General features: G+C 43.5%; 1 protein-coding gene and 1 long non-coding RNA gene across 8 annotated transcripts in view; one reads left to right on the top strand and one right to left on the bottom strand.

Moving 5' to 3' along the window:
* The window catches only part of Ephx4 (epoxide hydrolase 4), a 29,277-nt gene extending 3,126 nt beyond the window's left edge, over positions 1-26,151 (top strand). For 2 of the 4 annotated variants that reach the window (XM_008769927.4, XM_039091658.2), the window contains exons 3-7: positions 8,469-8,626; positions 9,496-9,624; positions 16,085-16,188; positions 22,893-23,041; positions 25,778-26,151. In XM_008769927.4, coding sequence (XP_008768149.2) covers positions 8,469-8,626; positions 9,496-9,624; positions 16,085-16,188; positions 22,893-23,041; positions 25,778-26,006 — 769 coding nt within the window. In that variant the 3' untranslated portion in view covers positions 26,007-26,151. Of the gene's footprint in view, positions 1-8,468; positions 8,627-9,495; positions 9,625-11,799; positions 12,066-16,084; positions 16,189-22,892; positions 23,042-25,777 lie in introns of those variants that run through there. The other 2 variants (NM_001105994.1, XM_039091659.2) reach the window with 2 other exon arrangements.
* LOC108352691 (uncharacterized) overlaps positions 15,227-27,545 on the bottom strand; it is a 56,321-nt gene continuing 44,002 nt past the window's right edge. For 3 of the 4 annotated variants that reach the window (XR_010057654.1, XR_010057655.1, XR_005493086.2), the window contains exons 2-4: positions 25,907-25,979; positions 25,726-25,823; positions 15,227-15,447 (exon numbers count right to left, since the gene is read on the bottom strand). This is a non-coding gene — a long non-coding RNA (uncharacterized LOC108352691). Of the gene's footprint in view, positions 15,448-25,725; positions 25,824-25,906; positions 25,980-27,416; positions 27,539-27,545 lie in introns of those variants that run through there. The other variant, XR_001841044.3, reaches the window with a different exon arrangement.

The raw sequence follows: 27,545 nt of genomic DNA, 5'->3' as shown, positions 1-27,545 counted from the left end.
GATAACTCCTGAATGCTCCTGCTCACAGCAATAGTTTCTCTCCTAATCTAAAAGCATTCATACTTAGATGACCATCCTAACTTCTCAGGGCTGGATGTTGCTGTGTAGCCCAGGTTGGCTGTTGTTGTGTAGCTCAGGCTGGCTGTCTCAGTTTGGGCTTTGTTGCTGTGAAGAGACATCATGACCAAGGCAACTCTTATAAAGGACATTTAATTGGGGCTGGCTTACAGTTTCAGAGGTTTAGTCCATTATCATCAAGGTAGAAGCATGACAGAGTCCAGGCAGACATGGTGTTGGAGGAGCCGCAGACCACAGGAAAAGACTGTGTGTCCCACTGGGCTTAGGCCCAAAGCCCACCTCCATAGTGACATACATCCTCTAGCAAGGTCTCACCTCCTAATAGTGCCACTCCCTATGGCCAAGCATTCAAACACTAGAGCCTTTAGGGCCAGACTATCCAAAGCACCACACTGGCCTCGAACTCATACCCCAGTCCCTCGGCCTCCCAAGTGCTAGGGTTACTGGTGTTCACCACCACCCCTAACTCTGCTTTTTCCTGTGAGGATTAAAAGAGTCTTTTAATGTTTCAATATTCTGAAATTTTGAGTTATAAAGCATTCCCTCTAGAGTGTTGTGGATAAAAGACAGCCCTGGGTGAGAGAGAGTCTGAACAAAGGCAACCTTGGAGTACGCAGCAGGGGGCTTTGTCACTCAGAGCAGAGAGAGAGAGTGCATGTGAATGTAGGCTCTGTTGAAGGCATAAGTGTTTTAACAAGTAAAAAAGAAAGCCTATAGCCAAAAATTCACAGCGGTTACCATGTGAGCCTATTTGTGTGGTTAGAATAAAATACCGGGACAGAAATTTCCTTCTCACAGTTCTAGAGGCCAAGATGCTCAAGATTAAGCCCTTGGAGAGATTCGGTGTCTGTAAGGGCCTAGGCCCTGTTTTCAAAATGCTGTCTGGTTGCTTTGTCCTTCAGAGGACTAACATATCCTCGTGTGACAGAAGGAAAAGGGGGAGAGGAGATTGGTTAACTCCCGTGAGTGCTTTGCTGGGCTGTGTTGTTAATATCACATATAAGAGCCCTGATGTCATGACATGATGTTTAAAGCCTTAGTCCTAATACGATCATTTTGGCAAATTGCTTCCGTGCATGAACGAAAGGGTATTTACCCAGGTGACGGCAGTAATGGAGGGAAACAGCGCTGGTTTTCTGTCGCTCCCAAGGGACCCAAGTAAAAACAGATGGAATTAACGTCCAACTCTTAAGAAAATGTAGCATTCTGGAAAGCGATAGAAGATGCTGGGGTGAAAAGGAATTCTTTTTTAATGGCAGATTATGTTAGGGAATAGATGAAAAGGGACATTCTCTGGGGTGATTCAAAAGTAGACTATTGGCTTAACGTTTGAATCTAGAGTTTCTACTATTACAAATTCTTCACCTTCTTTGGAGCCTTAAAGACTTTGCGTCACCCAAAGTCCTGATTTTAAGGTGCAGGTAGCTCTGAGAGCTTGTTTGGAGGTTCTAGCCAGGATGCACAGCTTCCCACATACCACAGACTGAGGAAAAGCCCTCCTCCGTTGGGGGAGGTTTGTCTCTTCTACCCAGCATGAAGCTTCAGGAGGAAGCAGATAGATGCCCCCCAGCCAGTGACAAAAGAGGTGACTCGTGTCCCAGCCAGATTGCTCTCGCAACCTCAAATGCCCCTAGCCCTGTGAAAAATACAAGGAATATTAGCTTTACACAATTTAGTCATTATTTTATGAATGAAAGCAACTCAGTGGACAAACGCCTTGAGAATGTTAATGTCCTCGATAGGTCGGTGTGGAAGAACGCAAGGTGGCAAAGTACTATTCATTACCTGATTTCAATAGGGCAAGAAGCCTATAGGTGTCTCTTCCTGAGAAGACTTTCTTACTTAAGGATTTAGCTGCCTGGATAAACATCGTCGTCTGTTCTTCCATCTAGAGACAACCTAATTAAGGAGGAAAAACTCCCAGTGCAGTTTGCACCATGCAGAGAGACTCACCTCGTAGATACTGCATGGCATGGGCACTTACTATTATATGTTATTCCAAAGCATTAATCACATTTGCCCAGAGTAGCAAAGGCAATGAGTCTACCTGTGACTGAAAGAATGTCCTCGTTGCTATTGTTGTCAACTCAAAAAAAGAGGGAGCCTCAACTCAAGAATTGTTCAGATCCAATTAGCCTCACACAGCTGCGAGGCATTTTCTTGACTGCTAATTGAGATAGGTCGGAGGTCCCAGCCCACTGTGGGCCGTACCATCCCTAGGCAGATGGGCCTAGACTAGATAAGAAAGCCAGCCGACTATATGAGAGGGAATGAGCCTTGCTCCAAGGTTTCTGCTTCAGTTCCTGCCCTGATTTCCCTCGGTGGTAGACTGGAACCATAAGATGAAATAAACCATTTCCTTGCCAAGTCACCAGGGTCCAAATGTTGTATTACAATGAAAGAAAAGCCAAACAGAACAAGGACCCTATGTATCACTCACAATATTCCTGCCTCAGAGACGTTGTGAGAATAGAATCAAAGTCCCTTCGTAGGGCCCCAGCAAATACTCAAAATCTGTCCCTTAGGGGCCTGGGAAGATGTCTCAGTGGGTAAAGCAGCCACTGCTCAGGTGTGAGGGCCAGGGAATGCAACCTCCCTCTGGTCTCTGCAGGCTCCCACACATACATTGCAGACAACCACACAGACACGAAAGTAAAGAAAAGAAAAAGAAATGAGCACTTTACAGTAATTTTAAGACCCGGAAGCACCATATAGTGTAGTGTGTAGATTTACCAGTGTTCGCCGAGACCGCTGAGAAGCGTCAATGGTTAACCTGTGCTATCCCGCAGGGCACCAAAGCAGTAAAATCTGCATCTGCCGCCTTGAATCCAAAGGAAGCCTTAGAGAAGATAATGCCATCTGTGGGAACTTTAGCTAAATCAGCCCAAAATACGGCTGTTTGTCAAAGGATGGTCTTTTTTTTTTTTTCCCTCTCCCTCTACCTCAATTTGCATCTCTTTTAAAAATATTTCAAGCTGACCCAGGCAATTTCTGGGAGTCCGCCTCCATCTCCAGCTGCCTGGAATGTTTGCGTCAACACTCACAGGCAGGGCCTCCTCATCCTGAGCTCAGCACAGAGGCCACAGCAGTGTCACCCTTCCAGAAGAGGACAGACAGGATGCTCCACACCTCGAAGTGTCCTGCCTGGGAAACCAGGATCCTGGGGTATTTTAACAGAAATAATAAGGGAAGAGGTTGTCTTTTTCTTTGTTTTCCTGTGTGATCTCGGCTATTGTCTGAAACTGTCAGAAAAGACAGGCATGATGGTATATGCCCGTGATCCCAGCATGGGGAGGCCAAGACAAAGGAATCTGAGGCCGGCTAGGCATACCCTACCTGGGCTGCTAATATGAGGATCCCATTTCAGGAAAACAACAAAACCACTGTTAAAAAAAAAGAAAGAAAGGAAGGAAGAAAGAAAGAAAGAAGGAAAGAGAGAAAGGAAGAAAGAAAGAAAGAAAGAAAGGAAGAAGAAAAGGGAAAGGAAAAGGGAAAGAAAAGAAAAGAAAAGAAACAAAAACAAAACAAAACAAAACAAAACAAAAAAAAACGAAAACCACCATAGTATAAAAATAGTCGGGGCTGGGGATTTAGCTCAGTGGTAGAGCGCTTACCTAGGAAGCGCAAGGCCCTGGGTTCGGTCCCCAGCTCCGGAAAAAAAAGAACCAAAAAAAAAAAAATAGTCTTGTTTCTGTGTGGTAAGGGTTGTTTCTGTGATGTGTGACAGGGGCAAGGTTTCTTTTGTTACAGCAGCCATTTCTGCTTTAGTTTATGGCTGGAATATGAGCCAAATGTGTCACTATGTATGAATTCCAGAATAAGGATATTTAAAATTATTCTTTACAGTCTGGGAGGCGCTGAGTGGGTACTTTCTTTATGAGCCTGAAACCTAACTTCAAGCCCCAGGACCCATGAAAAAGAGCCAGGCAGTACACTTAGAACCCCAGGCGTGCAGAGGCACACACACAGGTCATGGGTTCAATGGCCATCCAGCCTAGCTAGTGGGCTAGGGGGAGACCCTGTCTGCAAACAAACAAACCAAGCTAGGGGCTGTGGAGATGGCTCAGAAGTTCAGAGCACCTGCTGCTCTTACAGAGGACCTGAGTTCAGTTCCCAGCACCCATGTCGGAGAGCTCATAACCACCTGTAACTCCAGCTCTAAGGGGTCAGAAATCCTTTTCTGGACTCCATAGACACCTGAACACACACACACACACACAGGCACTCACACACACATACACACTCACACACATACACACACTCAATTAAAAGTAAATCTTTAAGCTGTGTGTATACACATGTATACATATGTATGTATATCTATACTTATATACATATATATACTTACACATATATGTAAATATATGCAAGTATGCATGAATACTTGTGGAATGGATAAAAAAGTGATTGGGCCCAACAAAAATGTGAATGTGTTAATGTGTAAATGAGAATGAAAATGTAAATGAGTGTATGAGCTTATCTGTATCTATGCGTATTTGCTTGTGTAAACATTTTCCTTCTTTGGGTGAGTGTGACACTTTCTTTTCCTACTTCAATAAAAGTTAATTGCTCCAATCCTCCCTCTCACCTAGCCATTGAAAGGTGAGACTTCACAGCAAAAGAGAAAGGATCCTTAGCAACAAATTCTCTACTGAATTCCACACTGCTATACATCATATGATATGTGCATAACACACACACACACACACACACACACACACACACACGTCTGTCAGATGCTACTGATTCAGCCATGGGCTTAGGCAGTCTGCCACACTGAAAGCTTGCATGTTCCAGGGTCCTGGAATGTGCCAAGCCACTTTAGGGAGAGGCTCCATCCCCAGAAGTTCAGAGGGAAGGGTCCAACTTCCAAATTTAGGTTGGGGAATTGATCTCGCTGGAGGCCTCCAAATGTTAATTCCACAGATGGGAGGTGAAAGACTACCAACACAAATCACGGCCAAATTAAAGCAAACTTTTACTTTTATTTGTGTACATGGTCTGTCCCCCCCTAACATGAAGTTCAAGAGATCAGTACTGGGCATGAAGAAGATAAGGGGTTGTATAGCTCAGAAGTAGAGTTTCCGAGTCGAGATTTGGCAGGCAAATGGGTGGCATTACAGGAGCAGAATATAAACATTTTAAGTTGGTCACAACAACCTCCTGAAACAAAGACATGGGGCAAGGCGGTCACAGCAATGTAATCATGGCAAGGTGGTCACATCAAGTTATTTTATTTATTTATTTTTTTTTTTGGTTCTTTTTTTCGGAGCTGGGGACCGAACCCAGGGCCTTGCGCTTCCTAGGTAAGCGCTCTACCACTGAGCTAAATCCCCAGCCCCAAGTTTTTTAAACAAAGGGAGAGTTGACATTTCCTGGAATAGGCATTTCAGAATAAGCAGGATTCGTGATTATTCAAATACCCAAGAGGCAGAGCTTTATTGATTATTGGGCATAATGAATGATGAAGAGGGGTGAATTGGACTTCAGATACAAATACAAGAAACATCCACTAAAAATTGTAAAGCCGGAAGAGACGCCGCGCTGCACACGCCCCTCCCTTCCCAGGAGCCTCTGCCTCGGACCCTGCAGCCGCCATAATGTTGATGCTTAAGAAGAATTGGATTGCCATCTATGAAATCCTTTTTAAGGAAGGCATGATGGTTGCCAAAAAAAAGATGTCCACATGCCCAAACACCTGAGCTGGCAGACAAGAATGTGCCCAATCTTCTTGTCATGAAGGCCATGCAGTCTCTCAGGTTTTGAGGCTACATGAAGGGGCAGTTTGCTTGGAGACATTTCTACTGGTACCATAGGGCATCCAATATCTCTAAGATTACCTGCACCTGCCTCCAGAGATCGTTCTTGCCACCCTGCACCGAGGCCGTCCTGAGAGTGGCAGGCCTCAGCTCAAAGGTCCTGAGGGTGAGCGACCTGTAAGATTCACAAGAGGGGAGGCAGGCAGAGATGCCTACAGAAGTAGTACTGTGCCCCCTGGAGCTGACAAAGTGAGGCTGAGGCTGGCTGAGCAACCAAATTCCAGTTTAGAAACGGTTTTGGTCGGTCATGGAACAAGGTCAGCCGCCTCAGTGAAGTTGAAGATTATGTTGTATTGAATAAACTTTAAAGAAAAAAAAACAAACAAAAGATTTGTAAAGCCGGCAGAGGAGAACCCTTATGGAAACTACATCATTCAGTACAGTGCACAGACAAAACCGTGGCTTGGAGATGTCTCAGTGGGTGAAAAGTACAGGCTCTGTGAGCAGAAGAACTCAGTTCAAATCCCCAGCACAAAAGGCTGAACACATAGCGTGTCTGTGACCACAGCACCCTCCCCCCAGGAGGAGATGGGAAACGGAGACAGGAGAGTCCCTGGACATTCAAGGGGGGAGCTGTATTGGTGTGTGCGATACACAAACAAGGAAGACAGCCTGACAGGTGAACAAAGGCTAGGAGGCTGAAGCCCAAGGTTGTCCTCTGACCTCTACATATTCACACACATTTACATGAGGATATCATGACCTGGCCAAAGACACTACTTATCGAAGATGAAACAGGAAACTCTTATTAATCAGAAGTGCTTTTGGTGGAGGGTGGACCCGAGGCAGTTTGCCAGTCATAATTAGGTCTGCATCTGACACCTTTCCTGGCAATGTTTCTATCCTCTGTCTTACTGCATTGTCAATCCACATTGGCGTGTCCTTCCTCTGCCGAGTGACGATCTGACACTCCTGTGTGTGCTCCACTACCGCACTCCAAACGTATAGTTTCTCAATGGAGTAATGTCACGGTGCCTGCAGATGCTTTTTGGAGCCCTACAATATGAGTCGGTCACCCCGAAAATTTGGTATCTTTCTTTGTTATACCCAAAATAGGTTTGCTTATTTGAGGAAGAAAATGCCCTAAGTCTCTGTGTTTTTAATTAGTTAGTTCCGTGGCCTTCTCATGAAGTGTGAGGGCTGGCTGGCCAGCAGGGATATCATAACCCCCGGAGCTAGAGTTACAGACAGCCGCCAGCTGCCCAATGTGGGTGCTGGGAACCAAGCAGGTCCTCTGCAAGAGCAGCGGATGCTCTCAAACACAAGAGCGCCAGCCCTCACACATTGCCTTACCTTATTATTCTGTTGGATTCTTTGAGACTTAGTTTCAGTCTGCAGACTCTTCCAAACCAGAATTTCAACTGTCGAAATTACTAAAAACAAAAACAAAATGCTGAGCTCTGTTCGACTGGCCCCATGTTAGGAATTTCTGGAGACAGGACAGGGAGATGAGCTCCTAATGGCGACATCACAGGGCTCTTTTTCCAGCCATAACACACACATATAGCTTTTTTCTAATAAGAGATTTTTCATTGTTGTTGCTATTTTTGAGACAGGGACCCAGGTAACCAGAGCTCACTATGTAGCTGAGGATGACCACGGGCTTCTTTTTAAAAATATTTTATTTAATTTTATGTGTATAGGTATATATGGGTGAAATATGTTTGCAGTGTCCACCGAAGCCAGAAGAGGGGGTCAGACTTCTTGGACCTGTAGTTACGGGCAGTTAATTAATATAAAATTAATTAATTTTGTCTGTATGGCTGTTTTGCCTGCATGTCAATCTGTGTACCACATGAGCGCCCGATGTCCATAGAGGCAAGAAAGGAGTGTTAGATCCCTGGAACAAGAGTTAAGAGCCACCATGTGGGTACTGAGAACAGCACCCAGGTCCTCCGGAAGAGCACCCCATGCTTTTAACCACCGAGCCATCTCTCCAGCCCCTACCTAGTTTTTAAAAGAATATTTTCTGGTAGTTTTTCACTTGGGAAGCCTTAGCTTTTCTGGTTTGTTGTTTGGTTTTGAGGTGGCATGTCACTATGTTGACCAATCAGAATGGCCTCAGGTCTCTGGGTAAGCTAGTTCCTGTCAATGTCCAAGGTAATTAGGAGTACAGTGCCTCTCTAATGCTATTCTTGAAATTAGTCAACATTTAGTTATGTTTGTGTGTGTGCACGTGTGTGACATGTGTGGAGGGGAGAGAGAAAATGTGGGAATGGGTTTCTCCTCTTGCCACATAATATTCTTGAGATCAAGCTTGGGTAGTCAGGCTTGCAGCTGAGAAGCCGTTTCAACCACTGAGCTGTCTCCCTATACCAATGTTCTTTTTTTTTTTTTTAAGATTTTTTTGGGGGGTTTTAATGATTTATTTTTATTATATATAAGTATACTGTAGCTGTCTTCAGACACAACTGAAGAGGGCATCAGATCTCATTTTGGATGGTTGTGAGCCACCATGTGGTTGCTGGGATTTGAACTCAGGACCTCTGGAAGAGCAGTTGGTGCTCTTAACCCACTGAGCCATCTCTCCAGTCCTACACCAATGTTCTTAATGTTTCCTTTTCCCTTCAGGTATTCTTGGCGTCACCAACTGAGAGAATTTAAAAGTGAATACAGAGTCGTTGCACTGGATTTGAGGGGTTACGGAGAGTCCGATGCACCTATTCATCAAGAGAGTTACAAGCTGGACTGTCTAATTGCAGACATAAAGGATGTTTTGGACTCCTTGGGTAGGTTTGCCTTTTAAAAAAAGTTGTGTGTGTGTGTGTGTGTGTGTGTGTGTGTGTGTGTGTGTGTGTGCGTGTGTCGTGTGTGTCGTGTGTGTCGTGTGTGTCGTGTGTGTCGAGTGTGTCGTGTGTGTGTGTGTACAAATATGTACGCAAGCAAGTATCTTCAGAGTTCAGAAGAAAGCATTGGATTCTCCCAGCGGCCAGCGCCTCCCCAGCGGCCAGCCCCTCCCCAGCGGCCAGCCACGCCCACCAGCCAGCCACGCCCCACCAGCCAGCCACGCCCCACCAGCCAGCCACGCCCCAGCACTGGTTGCTAGTAGCTCTTCAGAATGGGTACAGCCGCATGAGCCACAACATCCAAAGTACATTCGCTGGGTGGACTGTGTGCGGGTACCCACAGCTGCAGTGTTCATGAGTGCAGGTGCTGTGCGATGTCTAGAAGACAGCATTCCACCGGGCAGCTCTCCGTCCTACGGCATTCATATTCTTTCAGCTCCTCATCTTTGATATTTCCTGAGCCTTGGGAGGAAGAGAGGGATTAACATAAAAGTTCCATTTAGGGGCGAGCACTCAACAGCCACCTGTTCTCAGCGCTTGGGACAGTATCTAAAGTACAAACAAGAAATAACGGACTCAGTAGCTTTTTTTTTCTTGAAACATTATTTTATGTAAGCCAGGCTGGCCTTGGATTCTGACTTCTGCCATCCAAGTACTGCGATTATGAATCCGAGCTACAGGCCCTGTTCAATAAATATTTTTATACCTGGTAAGATGGCGGTAAATAGTTTCAGAAATGTAACTGTTTTATGTGAGATAATGACTTCTCCTGATTCTTTACAATGACGTCAACGTGTTTTTCTCCGGCATAGGGTATAACAAATGTGTCCTGATTGGCCATGACTGGGGAGGCATGATTGCCTGGTTGATTGCTGTCTGCTACCCTGAGATGATAATGAAGCTGATTGTTATTAACTTCCCACATCCAAGTGTGTTTACAGGTGAGTTTAAACTTTATTAAGCCACTTCTGCCAGTGTGATCCCCAGGTCACAGGGTCCCCACAGACCACCAGAAATCACCAGTAATCCAACTCGTATGCAAAAGGAAAGAGTCTTTATTTGAGCTCAAGCTCGGACACTCCAACCTCTCCAACACAGTGGATCACGGGTGTTGAAGGTACTGAGCTGGTACAAGCCTTGCCTTTTTATCATGGTTGCAGCAGGGTAAGGGACTTTTGATTGGCATTTGCTTGGTGCATTTCCACTGGTTAGTAATGATTTCAGCTTAGGATGAACATGGTTGCTAGCTTAATCAAACTATTTTGAGACATTGGGTACTTTCCCCTAAGAACTGATTAGTTGTTGCTAGGGGTAGAGTGGCTGTTTGTTTAGGGGAATTGTGGTTGTTGCCAGAGTGAGATGGTTCTTGAACACGTTGGAATTTCTCCAGTAGCTGAGTTCATTCTAAGGGCAAGTTAATCATAAAATGGAGTCCAAAAGCAAAATGGGGTTTGTAATGTTAAGTTGGGCCCTTGAAATTCACCATCGCCACTGACACTTTGGATTCAAAACAGCAAAATTTGGTTAGCATAATCTTTTAAGGTTAAGTGAAGTCTGGGTATGGTAGGTGGTCGTATCTGTAATCTGAGCACTTGGGAGGTAAGACAGGAGGGCGGGCAGTTCAAGGCCAGCCTGAGATACACACTGAGACTGGGACTCAAGGATGGATAGATGATAATAATAATAATAATAATAATAATAATAATATAATAAATGTGACCAAGTAAGCAAAGATGGCACATGATACATGATCTTAGCTTAATTTGTTGGTTTATTTTTCAGACAGTGTCTTACATTGTAGCCCAGGCTGACCTGAACCCACCAAGTGCTGGGATTACAGGCATTTTCCACCTAGCCCAGCTCTTAGAGAGAGAGAGAGAGTGTGTGTGTGTGTGTGTGTGTGTGTGTGTGTGTGTGTGTTTACAGGCATTTTCCACCTAACCCAGCTCTTAGAATGTGTGTGTGCATGCATGAGTGTGTGTTTATATGTGCATGTGTGTGTTGAGTGTGTGTATGTGCATGTGTATGCATGCATGTGTGCACATAAGTGTGTGTGTATATGTGCATGTGTGTGCATGAGTTGTGTCTGTGCATATGTGTGCATGCATGCATGTGTGTGTTCATGTGTGTGTATGCATGCATGTGTGTGCATGAATCTGTATGTATGTGTGTGTGTGTGTGTGTGTGTGTGTTTACAGGCATTTTCCACCTAACCCAGCTCTTAGAATGTGTGTGTGCATGCATGAGTGTGTGTTTATATGTGTGTGTTGAGTGTGTGTATGTGTATGTGTATGCATGCATGTGTGCACATAAGTGTGTGTGTATATGTGCATGTGTGTGCATGAGTTGTGTCTGTGCATATGTGTGCATGCATGCATGTGTGTGTTCATGTGTGTGTATGCATGCATGTGTGTGCATGAATCTGTATGTATATGTGCATGTGTGTATGTGCATGTGTGTGCATGAGTGTGTGTATGTGCATGTATGTGCATGCATGCATACGTGTGTGTGCATGAGTGTTTGTGTATGTGTGTGTGTGTGTGTGTGTGTGTGTGTGTGTTGTGAACTAAGCCCTGTTCTCTACAATTGGTAGTGAGGCACTTATCACTGAGCCACACTGTCAGCATAATACTTTGATTTTAAACCTTCCTGGAAAAAAAAATCTAAGAAAATTTAGCTCCCTATTTGCTTATATAATTTTACTCATTTTGAACAATATTTCACTTAACTTGGAGAGGGATAAGGAAGGAAATCTGGTGGCAGTGCTTTGAAAATCATAAATCCTGGCAGGAACTAATTCTCCTCTTTTCTGAGTCCTTTAGCGACTGAACACAAAAGAGGTCTTTAGAACGGTAATCTTCAACTGTTTGAACTCAGAGATTCTTTATGCTCTTAAAATTATTAAAGACCCTGAGGAGACTTGTTTATCTAGGTTATATCTATAAGTAGTCACTACTTAGGAAATTAAAATTAGGATATTTAAAATATATTTATATATCCATTCATTTTTAAAACCAATTACATGCTCTGCATTTTGATGAAAACTAAATAGAATAAACAAAAGTGCTAACTACAGTAAATCGGTTTTAGTGAAAAGAATATTTCACGTTTTACAGATCTCTTTAATTCTGGCATAGCAGAAGACAGCTGGGCGCTTCTCTCTGCTTCTGCCTTCAATCTGTCGCAACATGTTCCTAGAACAGAAGTATGAGAAGAGATCTGGCCTCACACAAATGTGTCTTAGGAAAAGGCACGAGTATTTACACACCCATCTTCTCCTTCTACCCAGCCCATGACCACACCCACTCCCAAGTTCACGACTAATTACTCCTTAGCAGTGGTTGTTACACATACATGGGAATGAATAAACGTATAAAACAAGCACTGAGTCTGTTGACTGTTGCCATGCCTGTGTTTCTAGGGCTGACTACTTGGTGTTAGATAACCAATCAGAGGACTGGTCCCTAGAGAAGGCTAATTCTCTCTGAGTAGTCACAGCTCTTCATCGAGGGGTGGGACCCCAAGAGATTTCTCCTAACTCTATTGGGATGGCAACTGGCGTTGGTATTGTTCAGATCTTGTTTAGACAGGAACCTGTGTTGTTGAGATCTCATGGGCGTGACTTCCCTGTCATAGCTTGACGGTACAATGTCACAACAGATGTCCTGATCTTCATTGTGGCTCTCAAAAATCTTCCTACCCACCACTCTGCCTTCCCTAATATCTCTCGAGCCTTAGGTGCAGGAACTGTACTGCAGATGTATCTCTTGGGGTGAGCGTCAGTTGTTCTATCCACTTTGACTAGTTGAGGTCTTTTGTAATGGTCTCCATCTGCTGCAGAAGGAAGCTTCTTTGATAAGGTAAGAGAAGAGTGCTGTGCTTATCTGTGGGTATAAAGAATGCAGTCAGGAATTAAGCTCGTCTGGGAAAGTGGCAGCAGTAGTTTCCCCTCTAAGATCCATAACCTCACTAGCCATGTGGATTTGGCTAGACAAGCTAGAGTGCTTTAATAACCTTTCAAATAATCGAGGGTTTTCCTAATACTTTGCCAAGCTAAAAGAGTAATCACTTAATAAAGGTTAACAAGGATGTAGTAAAGATGTAGAGATCTGGGGCTCGTCTATAGCACTTTGAATGGCTCTTACTAAATTATTTGAACCATACATTGAAACATCGTTGCCTTGCAAAGTCATGCAGACTTTCAACACCTGACACATTTTTAAAATCACATTAACTAATGCAACAGAAAAGTCTTCAACATTGAAACTTTCTCTAGCTCCCAGCAGCAGGTTAAGATGTTTCAAAAACTCTTATTTTCAGTTGAAAGTCTGAATTGTATCAAGGATGACAGTCATCGAGGGTTGTTTTCTTTTAAGTTGCTCATTGCAATCATTTTCAGATTATTGGTTGGGACTGTGGCTGACACCCCTGACATCAGCATTTAGGAGGCAGAAGCAGGACGAGTTCTGTGAACTTGAGGCTAGCCTGGTTTATATAGTTATAGGACTACATAGTGATCCATGCCGGCTAGGGATAGTTCATACATCTTTTCAGTAAAAGTGATGTTCATAAAAACAAAGTGTCCTCTCATTGATTCAGCTGTACTTTTGCGCAAGTTTCTTTACTTCTTGTTTTGAGACAGGGCCCCACTGTGTAGCCTTGGTTGGCCTGGAGCTCATTATGTAGAACAAACTGGCTAGACTCACTCTGTAGACCAAGCCATTCTCAAATTCACAGAGATCCCCCTGCCTCTGCCTCCCCAGTGCTGGGATTGAAGGTGTGAGCCACCTGGTGACAAGTGCTTCTCTCGAGATCACCCTTATATTCAGGCGAGTAGCAGGATTATTATGTCCTCTACTTCTGGTCATGTGGTCGATAAAAACGATATGCTCCAAGGCAGGAATTAATAAAATTAAGGTTTTGTTATTTCATCAGTAAGTGAAACTGGCTTTTAATTGGATCGATTGGCTGATTTTTACCACGACTGTGCAATGGTGAAGACTAAGTGGCTGTTAGTGTTGCTAGGGTCTCTGTGTTGACCCGTGTTCAAACAGAAGTGTTTCTATATTATTGCTTTTGCACCATCAGTGTAGATTTCAACGTGGCTAAAACAAGCAAATAATGCCTTAGTTTTGTTATAAAACAGACCGATCATCGCTTGGATACCACAAAGGATCTTGGGAATCCACAAGGACACTCAGGAAGTTTCCTTTGAAGTTTTGAACTCTCAAGTGTTTAGTAGTGATTAATACCCTATCAACAATGTTTATGTTTGGCTTTGGCAAAATTATAGTTGGTCAAGAGGGTGTGCTTGGAAGAGCAAACAAACCAAGGCAGGAAGCCCGTCCACTAGGTTCTTATTCTAACTCAGGTGTCGCCTGTATCTTTTCCCCATCGGCTGGGCTCTGATCTCAGAGTCTTAATTGGCTAATTTGAAAAGAATTGACACACAAGATATGAAGGAAGGGGATAGAGATCACTGCTCCAAGGAAAACAGGATCCCTATCGGGGCCATCAAATTCCTGGAATATCCAGTAGACCTTTGCGAAAATAAAAGTTTAACTTGGGGGTGAGCAAGTAAAACATTTGTGTAGGCTGTAGGTGTGGACAGAAATGCAGGTTACTTGATCTAAACACAATATTTTAGTACTTAATGGGGAAGACTCCTATTTGATGTTTCTTATAACCCTACCAAGCATTTTCAGATGTTTTGCCTGGATTCGTGTTTCCCTTTGGTTGAATTGATTTCTCTTAATTCAACAGTGAAAAAAGCTTCAACGATGAATTCACAAAACGTCTAGCGTAGCAATGGTCGGTATTCCTAAAACTTCCAGACAAATGGAAAACCTCCAATGAAAAGTAAAACCCCGGGCTAGAGGGATGGCTCAGTGGTTGGGGGCGCCGACTGCTCTTCCAGAGGTCCTGGGTTCAGGTCCCGGCAACCACATGGTGGCTCACGGCCATCTGTGATGATGTCTGATGCCCTCTTCTGGTGTGTCTGAGGGCAGCTACAGTGTACTCATGTATAATAAATGAATAAAATATTAAAAAAAAAAGAAAAGTAAAACCCAAGTGTCCACAGCAAGCAGAAGAGAGCACAGTACCAGTCGGGCCATGTGTGTGATCAGAGTTCTCCTGCTTTGTCTGCAGTGTCTTGCCAAGTAGTTAAAATACTTACCATCCCACACCTACACAGGCAGGCTCCTCCTCCTGCCTCACCTCATGGTGCCCTGAACACTGGCTTTCTCCCTGCTGCTTGTCTATCTCAACCCCAACACTTCTTCGGCAGTTCCTGGATGCCCTTGCTTGGTTTTTGCATATTGGGCTCCCTCTCACCATTTAAAACTAAGCCCTCCTGTCAGGTGCCACATTCAGAAGGCTTCTCTGGCCATCTCCGTCCCCACTGTCACTCTCAGTAAGATTGCCTTGTTCTGTGTTCCATATGATGTGTGCTGCTGGAGATTGAACCCAGAGCCTCGTGCATTAGACTAAGTACCTACCACTTACACACAAGTGCGCAATGAAACCACCAAGCCGGGCCACTCCATGGGTAGAAAGAAAGGTTTTATTGGGGATCAGTAATCTATTGGGAGACTGCCACGGCTATCTCTGGGGTGGGGGATGGGAGTGAGCAAGAGAAGAAAATTGACAGAAAAGGAAGCTGGCTGTATATGACGGTCAGCAGGGTGGTGGTGGGGTCTTTGAGATGATACTGGCTGTTTGGATTGACCAGGAACGAGATGTCCTTGCTCATGGTACTTGACCTTTGGGAAGAGAACAAGGGAGGTTTCTCATAAGCAAACACCAGCCTTGAGGCTTCTGTTTACCCAGCCAAAGTCCTACTGTTCAGGGGCCCTCATGCCACTGAGCTGTATCATTGACATTGGAGTGACCTCTGAGACAAGGTAGAAGATCATCTCTTGAGAGCCTTTCGTTTGTTCGTTGCTAACCCCCACTGCTCACAGTGGATTCAAAGACTGTCAACGAATGAATAGTTTTCTAGATACATGAATGAATACATAGGAAACATCCAGCTCCGTCTGAGGGTCCATGATCAGGACTTGAATTTGAATCTGTCTATAAGCAAACCCTTTTAATCAACAGGATACTACATCACCATAAATTCCTAAGGTGATTGTCAGGTCTGGGATATTGAGGTGATCCAGGCTTCCAGCTCCCCAAGGAGTGAGATCTTTGCAGAGGAGAACTTGCTTTTCACTTGAAACGCTATACATTTTCTAGACACTGGAAATAACAGATCAAAAGGAAAGAAAAAGGGCATATGGAAGCCTTGCTTGTGGGTTCTTTAATGGGATTGTCTAAAGGGGAAATGGGTAGAAGAAGTTCTCTCAAAAGTAACTAATTTACAGCTCTTGGATGATGTCTAACATTTAATTTCAGAGTATATACTGCGGCACCCTGCCCAGCTGTTCAGATCCAGCTTTTATTACTTCTTCCAAATTCCACGGCTCCCAGAACTTATGTTCTCAATCAATGATTTCAAGGTAAGCCAAACAAACGCTTTATTATTATCATTATCATTTATGACAGATATTTTAATGAAAGGCCATCTTCAAGAATGAAAGAATGAAATAAAATAGTAAGACTTAATTAGGTTCAGTTACTGTTCTGTTGTTGTGAGGAGACACCATGACCAAGGCGACTTACTGCTGAAGGATATTTGATTATACTGTGAACCATGCAATTGTGTTATTAACCAGAAAAACCTGTTTTTACTTGTGGTATGGCTCAGCCCTAGCACACGCCTTCAATCCAAGACCTTCCTGTTAATTGTAAGCAGGATTAAAGTCAACCATAGGTCCAGAGGTGGAGCAAGCACCAAGTTGACAGGGAGTGATCATAGGGGAAAAAAAGCCATAGAGAATAAGAGGAAGTCAGGAGGATGGATAGAGAGACACACAGGAAGTAGAAGGGAGGGACATTCGGTTTGAAGGGTTTGTCCATCGTGAGGAAGGTGGTTTACACTTTTAGGGATGTCAGATGTAGAGAAAGGTCAACTGGGTGCTCTCTCTGCCTCTCTGAGGTAGCATGCTTTTACCCCAGCATACGACTCCCAAGTCTTTATTAGCAACACTGAACAGTCGAGATTTTGTTTTTAAAAAAAATGTATGAAAGGCAGCATTGAATTGGGACTCTTACAGTTTCAGGGGCTCAGTCCATTATCATCACAGTGGGGAGTATGGTAGCAGGCAGGCAGGCAGGCATGGCGCTGGAGCAATAGCTGAGAGCTCATATCTAATCCATAAGTTACAGGCAGTGGGGTGGGGGCTGGGGGGAGCTTTTGAAACTCTAAAGTCCACCACGCAGTGGCACCTACTCCAATAAGGCCACACCTCCTAATCCTTCCCAAACAATTCCACCAACTGGGACCAAGCATTCAAACATATGTGCCTATAGATGCCATTAGTTTAAAATACATTCTGCCGGTCTTACTTATCTGTAAGTATAAGTGTGTGTGTGTGTGTGTGTGTGTGTGTGCTTGAAAGCCTGGCTGTTTGGCTTTGTATCTAATTGTTACTGTCTAGAATTTAAATCTAGTAATTTTCTCCTTCAGCTAAAGAATTAAAAAGCAGGAAAATTTTTTTTTAACAAACCAGGCATCAACAGAGACATCTTAAACACAGCAATCAAGAGCAAACAAAATTAGCAGTTGAAGATATTTAATGGGAATGAGGAAACGCAGGAATACAGAGAAAAACACAGTTTGGGAAGCCCAAAACCCCATCTCTTCTGGAGTGCTGGAGTTATTTATGTCTCTGAAAGGTCTTCCCATACCTAATTTAAGGTAGATCAGTTTGAAGAAAAACAGAATGTCTGATTGGCCCCATATCTGTTGTTTTAAGCTGCTAGGTTTTTGAATCAGGTCAGGAAGGTAAGAAGCAGGTGGCTGGCTTGGAAGTTTATTGTGTAAACATGTTGGGCAGGCCCATCAGCAGGGCAGGAGAAAAAGCCCTTAATTTAAACTTAATTTTTTAAATTTAAGTTTAATTTCTCAGGCTGTTCTAAATTTCCATAGTCAAGAAACCCTTCTGCCTCATCCTCCTGACTAGCTAGGACTAGGGGAGTCATACCATGCACCGGATTATTAGGACTTTAAAAATTTGATTCAAATTCCTTGTTTCTTTGCTTTTCTTTTAAAAGAGCACAGTGGCAGACACCTGTAATCCCAGCTCTCAGGAGGCAGAGGCAGAAAGATTGCCACAAACTTGAGTCTAGCCTGGCCTACACAGTGAGGCCAGACCAGCCACATGCTGTCTTAAACAAACAAGCAAATAGAGTTGAAGTAATTAGGTTGTCTCTCCCGAGGGAGGACACACTCCCTCCCTGGCTGCTTCAATGTGGTACCGGCTTTCCCTGTGTTACAGATGCTGGTGTAAGGCTTAATTGGGTTTTAACTTGACAAGGATTTTTCTTTCTTTCTTTTTTTTTTTTTTGGTTCTTTTTTTCGGAGCTGGGGACCGAACCCAGGGTAAGTGCTCTACCACTGAGCTAAATCCCCAGCCCCGACAAGGATTTTTCAAAAGGCGATACTATGCATTTCCTCATGTGTCCTCTCAGTGAAAGTGGTTGTGTCTGGCTGTCTGTTTTAGTTACTTTAGGCTCCTGAGCTGTTAGCCCAGCTACGGCTTCCTGACACTGTGCCAGGTTTATGTTGCTACAAGGTTTATTATTTCAACACAGTCTACAAAATGGTAATTCTTTCTCTCAAGAGAAGCCAATGCTCTTTTTTTTTTTCTTTTTCTGTTTTTCGGAGCTGGGGACCGAACCCAGGGCCTTGCGCTTGCTAGGCAAGCGCTCTACCACTGAGCTAAATCCCCAGCCCTGGTAATTTTTTCTAACTCCATCATTCTTTCTGCTTTTGATCAACTGGGATTTTTTTTTTGTACATCTTCTGTTTGGTGGTTTTTAAGTACAAAATGACAGTATAAATGCTGATTTGATATGACAGTAAATACTAGTTATTATTGCTTTTGAGGCCCACGTGATTCCATACCAGCCAAGTGGGAGCCCCTGCAGCTTGGCTTCTGTTTTGCTGTTGTGTAATACCTTAAAGTGATAATATTTAATGTTTTACTTGGGAATTTGTTACTTCCTGTCCCACTCTGGAAGAATTCATTTATTCAAGGAACTATCATTTATTTTAGTGAGAAATGGAATTTAGAGACCATAGTGCGGATGTCAAGGCGATCATTGTTATGGGGTTTCTAGATGTTTCCATCACACAAAATCTGTGTATAGTTTTTAAAAAGAATAAATGAATCATGAAATCTTAACTTGTATTCCAAAACCAAACTTGAGATAGGATTAAATTCTTTGATATCACATAGAACATTAGAAACATTCCATACCAGAGCTTAAACAAAGCATATTCAGAGAGCAACCTGTCTGGTCTGTCTGTCTCTCTGTCCACCCTGTTCCCCTGTCTCTTAGGAGACCATTTTACTTAATGGCGTTTATCTCTATTTTTTGTAAAACATAACATATCCTGTAATGTATACATGTATCTGTGTAAACAGTTGTAAACCTGCATGCAATGTAGCATTTCAAGAGGAGATCAAGTAAGGGCACGATGGTGAGGAAAAGTGAAATACAGGGAAAGGACACAGCTCTCATAAACAGGATACAAACAATAAACAAAGTTAATTGTTTCTCTAGTTTCAACCAAGCCATAGGTTTTTTTTGAAATGATAATTTAATATTTCTCCCTTCCCTCTCCTCATAGAAAAATCTTCCTGTATAACTCTCCCTACTCTCCTTGAAATCCTTGTCCTCCTTTTTCACTACCATGTATGTATATACATATATATTCCTATACATAACTTATTCAGTACATGTAATATTTTTGTATGTATGTCTTCAGGGCTGACTATTGGCACTGGACAACCAATTCATGTGCTTTTCCTTGGGGACAGCCACCTCCCCTGTCCCCACCCTTCCTCTGTTGCCTAGAGTTCTTTTGTAGAGTTGAGGTCCTGTGGGTTTTTCTCCGTCTACTGTGGTGTGTCCATCGGTATCAGCCTGGTTCAGCTCACGTTATGGCAGTCATGTTGGTGAGACTTATGGGTTCAGATTCCGACATTACTAGGAGACACATCTCACAGTAAACTCACTGATCCTCTGGCCCTTAAAAATCTTTCTGCCCCTCTTCCAAAATGTTCACTGAGCCTTGGATGTGAAAATATTTTGTAGATGTGTCCACTGGCACTGGGCTTCATAATTCTGCATTTTGATTGGTTGTGGCTTTCTGTAGTGATCTCTGTCTGTTGCAAAGAGAAGCTTCCTTGATGAGGTATGGAGACTTATCAGTGAGCATAAGGACAAATATTTATAGACTGTCATTAGGGGTTATGCTGGTTTAGTGAAGTAGAAGTTGTAGATTCTCCTCTAACAGCCATGACTTCGCTAACACTGAATTAGCTACGTTTCCAGTACTAGTCATGGTATCCCTCTTGTTGAACAGGTCTTAGGTCCACTTAGAGAGCAGTTGGTTACCATCAGGGTGGAGTGACATTATTGCACCCTTACTTGTCACCATGACCCTTGATGTGGTTCATAGGTATCATTGTTGGGTGGGGCTGTTGGTGGCTTCCCTCCTTTGGAAGCTTGCATGGTGCCTTCTGGTCCTCAGGGAAGGCTACTCAGGCCAGGTTCCAGCCTAGGGATCTCTGAATCCTGTTTCTGAAGTGCCTGGTGTCTTCTGCACTAAAGATTTGCCTTTCACCCTTTGGGGCAACCAAGAGCAATAGCCTGAGTGATTTGGGGGTCACTTAGAGAACCTTAGGCAGCAATTCGAAAGTGGGCTTCTCGTGTCTGGCGTTGGGTTTTTTGTGAGGTGGTCTTTGGCTCTTAGAGGGAGCGCTGTCAATTCAAATCAGGTATATGTGTTTTTACACATAGGATTATATGTATCGTGGGGTTTTTAGATAAATAGTTAACAGTATTTTTGGCATCTTCTCCAAACATCCTCGTTGCTGTTTTATCCACCCCCTTCTTCTGTATCGATGACCTCCCTTCTTCCCCTAAAGAACAGCTTCTTTCTCATTTCCCAATCAGAGCACACGTACCCTGCCAATCCCTTCTCTGTTGCTCAGTAATCCCCCTGTCTTGGCAGTGGCCCCTGTTTTCCTTTCCTTGTTTCTATAGCTACTACAGGATATACACTCACATCTGATGATCTGGAGCTAGGAGCCGCCAATAAGGGAACATGAGACATTTGTTTTTCAAGATCTGGGTTACCTCTCCTCCTCCCCACTCCCCTCCCCCTTTCCCCTCCCCCTCTTTCTCCCTTTCATTCTCCCCCCACCCATGTCTATGTGTTGGAATTGGAAAAGTACATAAAAATTCAACTGATACTGGGCATCTAAAACCTTAATAGAAGCTCCAGGGCTTCAGAATGTCCATTCTAACTGTGTAGAAGTTCACCGAAATATATAGTTTGAGACTGAGCAAGTGCTTGTTATAATGGTTACCTTTATTTAGCAGATGAGACTTTTATTTTTGAGTTTATTATGATAAAGTGATTCTTTATTTACCCGTATACCCAGTGGACAGTGGACAGTACACACTAGTATCTACTCTAGTGCTCTGTCTATTTTGTTCTTTTTCTATTACTCAGTAATGTAGCCTAACGATCACTTCAGGTTAAACATATAGAAATAGTCTCTATCTTTACATGTGGTATTAAGAGCATTTCGTACACCAGAGTGTGACTGAACTAGAATTTACTCAGCAAGCACTCAACTGGTGGGCACTGAGTTTCTTCTGGTCATTTTCAATTACAAACAATATGATCACCTCATGTTTATGCCATTTCACCATTTTTGCACGTGTATTTTTGTGTAGAAGGACTGACATATGAAAAGCCGTTCCATTTTTATTACTTTTGTGTGTGGTGGTGTGAAAGTGAAAGAAGAATTTCCATTGGGCAGTTCTCTTCTTATACTGCATGCGCCCTGGGACTTGAACCTAGGTCCTTGGGTTTGGCGGCAAGTGTCTTTACTACTAGACTATCTCAGGAGCCTCTAGGACTCACATTTTAAACAAATACAACAATGGCTCTGAACAGGTTGTCTGTGCCTTGGGAAATAATGGCATAGAGCAGGCTCCACAGAACAAGGGCGGAGCCCTGAGGCCATTTTAAGGGATTCCTGGGCTCCAACTGCATAGGTATCAATGAATAGCCTAGTAAGGGCACCAGTGGAAGGGGAAGCCCTTGGTCCTGCCAAGGCTGAACCCCTAGTGAACAGGATTGTTGGGGGGGAAGGCGGTAATGGAAGGAGGACGAGGAGGGGAACACTCATATAGAAGGGGAGGTGGAGGGGTTAGGGGGATGTTGGCCTGGAAACCGGGAAAAGTAATAACAATTTAAATGTAAATAAGAAATACCCAATTTAATAAAGATGGAGAAAAAAAAATCCAAGGGACAAAACTGACTGGAAAACACCAGCAGCGGTGGTAAGGACACTAATGGCCATCTCCTCAAACTCCCACTTCACTTAGGAAACTGCTGGGAACCGGGGTATGAACTGGGCTGTGAAGTAAAGCGATTACTACTATGGTTTGAATAACTTTGAAAGACGGATCTTTCTGGTCACCAAATAGTAGTTGAAACATGAAGGAAGGAGTTGGCCAGAGAGCTACCTGACAGGGTCTTGTAGAATACAAATGGGCACCAAGATCAGATGCTTTCAGTGGGGTGAAATACGTAACAGGATCGAAAAGGAAGAAAAAAGAGTTAGGAAAGCAGAAATGTGAATTGCATCTATAAACAATGAGACCTTTGAGCTAGAAGTTATCATTGCCTATCAGCTACCGTACCCCCAAATTAGCTACTATATTCTCCACATCAGCTACTATATTCCCCACATCAGCTACTATATCCCCCAACATCAACAGTCATATTATTTCCCCCATTTTTTGAGACAAGGCTCAAGAAAGCCAGCATGGCCCTGACTGAACTGGCATGTAGAAAAGACGATCTTGGCTTCTGATCCTCTTGACTCTATTTCCGAAGTGCTGGGATGACAGGCATGTGCTACCCTGCTCAGTTTAAGCAGTACTAGCACCCGTGCAGGCTAGTCAAGTACTCTACCAATTGAACTACAATGTCAGCCTCCAGCTCCCTTTGAGGTAAGAGTTTACTAACAGGTAACTGACAGTTTTAAATTATCCTCTTTTGCTTAATTAGGCTTTGAAACACCTGTTTACCAGTCAGAGCACTGGCATCGGAAGAAAAGGACGTCAGCTGACAACAGAAGATCTAGAAGCTTATGTTTATGTTTTCTCTCAGCCCGGAGCACTAAGTGGTCCAATTAACCATTATCGAAACATTTTCAGGTCAGTATAGTTTCTTTTAGATTAAGTAAAACACTCCAATCTAAAGAGGTAACACTTTATTATTTTAAATTAAGTTTATCATTTATTTAGAATGTCACACACACTTTTCCCCCAGACACATCATATTCTGTGTATGTGTGTGTGCACATGCATATGCCTGTGTATATGTGTGTGTCTCTGTGTGGGCATATGCATTTGTGTGTATGCATGTTTCTATATGTGTTTTTGCATATGCATGTGTGCATTGTGTCTGTGCATGTATGTGCATATGTGTTTGTGTTTGTGTATATCTGTGTGTGCATATGCATGTGCATTTATATCTCTGTGGATGTCTCTATGTGTGCGTATCTGTGTGCATGTGTGTCTGTGTGTGCATGTGTGTCTGTGTGTATGTGCATGTGTGTGTCTCTGTGTGCGTCTATGTATATGTACATGTGTCTGTCTCTGTGTGCACACACATGTGCATGTGTGTGTGTGTGTGTGTGTGTGTGTGTGTGATGGTGATATGCTCATACAACACAGTGACAACTTGGTGTCAGCCTTCACCTTCTAGCACTTTGTTTGAAGAAAAGTCCCTTTTGTTTTTCTGCTACATACCCTAAGCTAACTGACCAGCAAGCTTCCAGGGGCTCTCCTGTTTCTGCCTCCTATCTCTCCATAGGGCTGAGATTATAGATGTTTACATTCCTTGTTTGCCTTTGCATGAATTCTGTAGACTTGAGCTCGGGTCCTCATAGTTGTGTAGACAGCACTGAGCCATCTCCCTAGCCCCAGATCCAACATTAATAAGTTTCTTTCACAGAAAATTTAAACCGTGGAACAGTAGAGAATAAAAAGTTCCCACGTGGCCATTGCTTTATCCATAATTCTAGCCTCTTAGTCTTTCCTTTTGAGTAGACTAATTTTTACTATATTGTAATGGTCCTATATTAACTCACTCAGGAAGCATGCTTAAGAACATGACCTGTCCTGGGCTGCTGGCACCCGAGGTACAGTGTTGAGCAAAACAAGACAAGGATCCTGATCTTACAACCCTTGGCAGAGGAAACAGACATTAAGTAAATAACCACAGCCATGAGTCCATGGCTACAAACACACAGAAAGGCTTTGGAAGAAACACAAGGCCAAGGAGAGAGAACTGGAAAGGGAGATGGTGGGGACTAGAGCTGTGTGGGAAGATGGGGTGAGACCTCGTGAAGCACAGGTAGAGCTGGAGAGGCAGAAGTTCAGGGCTGGAAGGACAAGAAGAGTGTGGTGCCAGGGAAATAAGCGTGGAATTTTTTTTTTTTTTTTGGAGCTGAGGACCGAACCCAGGGCCTTGTGCTTGCTAGGCAAGCGCTCTACCACTGAGCTAAATCCCCAACCCCTCATGGAATATTTTTAGTACCTTTAAACCAGTATGGGGGATAAAATTAAAAACTACCAATTCAAAAAGAGTTGGGGAAAGACAAAGAGACCGACATGAACTAAGATAACCAAGACAACGGCAGCAGCCAGGCATGGCAATGCCAAGCACTGGACAGGCTGAGGTATGAAGGTCGTAAGTTCAAGGCCAGCCTGGGCTCCACAGTAACATCCTACCTAAACAAACAAAAAAATCAGTAAGTCAGTGTCTTGGTTTCTTTTTGGTTGCACGATAGAACATTCTGGTGCATGCCATTTAAGGGGAAAGGGTTTGTCTTAACTCACAGTCCCAGGTTATGGAGATTAAAATCATGACCAGAAAGTCAAGGATCGAAGACCCCCACCCTCACCCCACCCCCAGAAAAGTGTGTTTTAAGTGGCTGTAGGAGGAAAAGCAATCCTATCTTTCTGCCCTTTCCCAAGTTTTTTTGCTTGTTCATTTTTACTGTAATTGTTCACTGGGAATGCTTGCACCACCAGGAGGAAGCACTGTGAACTCCAGAGATACACAGCCCGTGAATGGCGAACTCGTGACTTTGCTTGGGTTGTGTTGTTGCTCTTTCGTTTTCCTCTTTAGAAGTGTTTTTCCTGTGTAGCCTTGGTTGGTCTTGGACAAAATTCAGTAAAAGCTCAATTCGATTGGTTTTGTGGGTGTGCGTGCGTGTGTAGGTGTATGTGCATTGAGGACTACCCAGGGTGCCACCACCCAGCAGCCATTCACCTTGCTTATTGAGATGATTTCTTACCAGGAAGCCGGGGCTTGACGATTACACCAGACCTTCCTGCCCCGGTTCGGCAGACTGTAGTGCAGGCTACCCCCTCTACTTTTCACTTGGTGCTAGAGATCCAAGTTGGTTCTTTATTGGAAATGGCTGTGAAGTGCTGTATTCGGTGAAGAGCTGACTTGGGTCTTGTTAGATTGGACCTATTAGATTCCTTTTTCATTTTCCTTCTTTAGAGGGTGTTCATTTGTTTTCCGATAGGGTCTCAAACTTTGGCCCATGCTGTCCTGAAACTCGGTGTAGCCCAGGCTAGCCTTGAACTTGCAGCAGTGGTCTGCCTTTGCCTCTTGAGTACTGCCATTACATTCACTAACACACTCCTCATGTTGGAACAGTCTTAGCGCCCAATGCCCAATGCGGTGCTTCACAATAATTCCCCATCACCACTTCCCAAGGGGGCTTTTAAACATTTCCTGCAAATTCATGCTGCCCCAGGGTAAGGCTCTTCTACCCTCCCAAGAACCAATCTTCAGCCCTTTAGGAAGAGATTAGTGTTACCGGTTACTCAGCTTCCCAGCGGTTCTCAAGCCAATGTGTTCTGGTTTTATAGCTGCCTGCCTCTCAAGCATCACATGGTGACAACACCGACGCTGCTTCTGTGGGGAGAGGAAGATGCGTTTATGGAGGTGGAGATGGCCGAGGTCACAAAGATTTATGTTAAAAACTACTTCAGACTCACCATTCTGTCAGAAGGTAGCCACTGGCTTCAGCAAGACCAGCCTGACATAGTGAACGGGCTGATATGGGCATTCCTGAGGGAAGAGACAAGGAGAGACTGACTTTATCTCCTACAGGGAGTCTTTCACGGAGTCTCTGAAACCTCTTAAAAACTCGTTCATCAACTTATGTTTTATTAGGAAAAAATGCCCATTTTAATATGCTTGATTGTAAATAAATATAGTGACTCCTGGTACTGAAAAAAAATCTGTGTAATTATTTTCTGTCGAATTCACCCCAAAAAAACATCTGCCTTAAAAAGCACAGTTGTACAAAAGGTACCTGGGGAAAATGGCTCATATTTGGCTGTTTCCTTCTTGGTACCCTTACAGACAGTTGTGATATGAGCTGGGTCAGAGTATAAAAGGCGGATCTTCGATGGCGGATATTTTAATTTCACAGTTAAAACAATTATAGATTATAATCTGAATAACTGGGCTAGATGAGTCTTCATGGAAATGGATCTTAAGTTCTATTTATGATGAACGACCTAAACTCTATTTGAAACTGGCATGTGCTACATCAACCAAGCAGGAGAACATCTTTTTACCCCTTCGGTGCAGTAAGACATTAATACTATAATTCCCTTGAACACTAGAATCCAAGTTTTACAGGGCAAGATTTAATTTTTTAAAGCTGATGCACACTGTCTACAACAATGGCCTGCCACACTATAGGCATACAGACAATTTCTTATGAAAAATGCCGTCCCAAGACCCTTAGCAGATCCAGAACTGCAGATGACCCAAACCCTATATGATAGACGCTTTCCCCATCTTAAACTAAGTTCTTGCCGTGTACTGTGGCTGTGACTCTCTCAGTGAGAGCTGTGATGATCAAATTAGCATGAAACTTTGTTTTCACTCCTCATGGGAAATATCTACCTTTTAATTAAAAGCAGCCCTTATGGTTTCTCTTTGGCATTTTGGGGCCATTAGTGGGTGAGATTAAATAACACTGAACAATGCATGGATTTTTCTTTCGAACAAGTGAAGCACATTAGGACTGTCAATCTGAAGGCTGAGTGGATAGCAGCCCTGCCCTCCTGGACAGAGATGATTTGCATTGCATGAAGCTGAACAGAGGGAGATTTTAATCACACTGCTCAGAATGCCATACAACTTAAAACACATGATTTTTTTTTTCAATTCATATTTTTAAACCCTGGTGGGCCACAAGTAGCTAAGACCATAGATGAGGGTCAGGGACTGACTACTGCAATACCATGTTACAGTCAAGTAAATATGACGCCCTATCTGGCACACGGAGTATAAAAAAGAAAGGTGGCGATGGCGTGAGAACTGTTTCTTAAGCATCTACAGGACGCCATTAAGGAAAGGAAGGAGTAGAAATGTGCCTTGTATAATTAACAAGTCCGCAGAAGGGTAACAGTGCGGCTCCAGTCACTGCTACCCACTGTCTTGGGATATCCTTTCTGGCAAAAGAGACAATTGGCTGGCAAGTCATAGCACCTTAGTGACATCTTCTTCATTGCAGACAGTCCTCACAGTGACAGAAGAATGTGGAGTGTCCTCAGAATTCTCTTGTGCCATAGAAACCTCTAAATGCAATACAAGCTCAATTGTTTACAAACCATAACA

This window comes from Rattus norvegicus, chromosome 14, assembly GCF_036323735.1.
Source record: "Rattus norvegicus strain BN/NHsdMcwi chromosome 14, GRCr8, whole genome shotgun sequence".
Taxonomy (NCBI): domain Eukaryota; kingdom Metazoa; phylum Chordata; class Mammalia; order Rodentia; family Muridae; genus Rattus; species Rattus norvegicus.
Note: the sequence above shows the minus strand (reverse complement) of the source record. Positions and strands in the feature narration are given on the sequence as shown.